Source organism: Chaetura pelagica, unplaced genomic scaffold, assembly GCF_000747805.2.
Source record: "Chaetura pelagica isolate M959 unplaced genomic scaffold, ChaPel_1.0 scaffold291, whole genome shotgun sequence".
NCBI lineage: Eukaryota > Metazoa > Chordata > Aves > Apodiformes > Apodidae > Chaetura > Chaetura pelagica.
In genome coordinates, this window is record NW_009952148.1 from 13,218 (window position 1) to 14,505 (window position 1,288).

The 1,288-nt window shown below is 56.3% G+C and overlaps 1 protein-coding gene across 1 annotated transcript; it reads left to right on the top strand.

Annotated features, from left to right (window-relative positions):
• The first annotated feature begins 743 nt into the window (after positions 1 to 743).
• Positions 744 to 1,288, top strand: SMAGP (small cell adhesion glycoprotein). Its single transcript, XM_010006316.1, has 3 exons — positions 744 to 774; positions 938 to 1,012; positions 1,116 to 1,288. Exons 1-3 carry the CDS (start codon positions 744 to 746, stop codon positions 1,286 to 1,288), a joined length of 279 nt encoding a protein of 92 aa, XP_010004618.1.

Sequence of the window (1,288 nt, forward strand, 5' to 3'; positions counted from 1 at the left end):
GTGAGCCCCGAGCTTCGCGCTCTGGCTGCTCTCAGCAGCAAGACCTGCTGTTGGGAGGGGTGTTTTGCAAACACCCGACAGAGCTTTGACTCACAAGTGCACTGGGGGAAAAGCAGGGCAAGTCAGGATCTTGGGAGATTCGTCCTGCTTTCCAAAACCCAGGAGGTCGTGGGCAGGGGTTTGCAGCCCCCCAGCCCCATGAGATGCCTCCTGGCAGCCCGGCCGAGCTCCCGGCTCCATCTCTTCTTTTTTTTAAAAAAAATTAAATTAAATTAAAATATCATTTTATTTGCTCCTGACATCTAGTGGCATGTCTCTGCGGAGCTGCTGAGTCACTCGGGCCCCAGAGCTGCTGCAGAGGGTTTTGGGGGGACAGGGTTGTCCCCCTGCCCCGGTGGATCAGCTGCTCCCGCTGCTCTTTGCAGGTGAAAACTTTACGGCTGCAGCATCAACCTCAGCCCCTGAGTGGGGGATGTGGGAGGATTTACAGGCAATTTGAAGCTCTTGAAGTCTGAAAGGCAATTACAGAGCCCATGGCCGCTTTTTCCTGGTTTCCCCTGGTTTCTCCCTGCTTTCTCTGGCCCTCCCCAGCGCGCTCCTCACTGCAATTAGCACTGGTCGCTGCCGGCACCCCCTCCTCACCGCTCAGCCCTTCAGGATGTTGCGTGTGAATTTCTCACTCTTACTCCTTTTTCTGGTAGTTCTGAAGGAGCCCAGACCTTGCCCTGGAAGGCGCTGATGCAATGGAAGGAGCTCAGCCCCCTCGGTCTGCAGGTGAGCACCGGGACAGCTTCCCAAGGCCGGTCATGAACAACCCTTGGCAAGACCTTGCCCGGGGCCACCACATGCCCTGGCCAGCTGAGCCTGGCTCAGAGCTGGGCTGGGACCAGCCGTGCTCACCTTCTCCTCTCTCTCTTCCTGATGCCCGATGAAGAAGAGCTGACAACCCCTCTGCTGAAGAAGGCTCACACCCCAGCTCTCCATGAGGATGCCAACACTGTGGTCATTGCAGGTAGGGGCTCTCCTTGCTGGATCCACCCCATTCACTGAGGACCAGCCTGGTACCAACTACTGGGAGCTAAAACCCTGCTCCTCTCTCTGCCTTCTCCCGTTAGTTGTCATCACCCTGGTGTTCCTCACCTTGCTGACAGTCCTGGTCGTGATCATCTTCTACCTGTACAGAAACAAAGGCAGCTACCTCACCTACGAGCAGCCGGCAGCAGAGACCGACACGTCGATGCAGATGGAGGAGGCTCCATCCAAAGAGAAAGAAGAGTATTTTATCTGA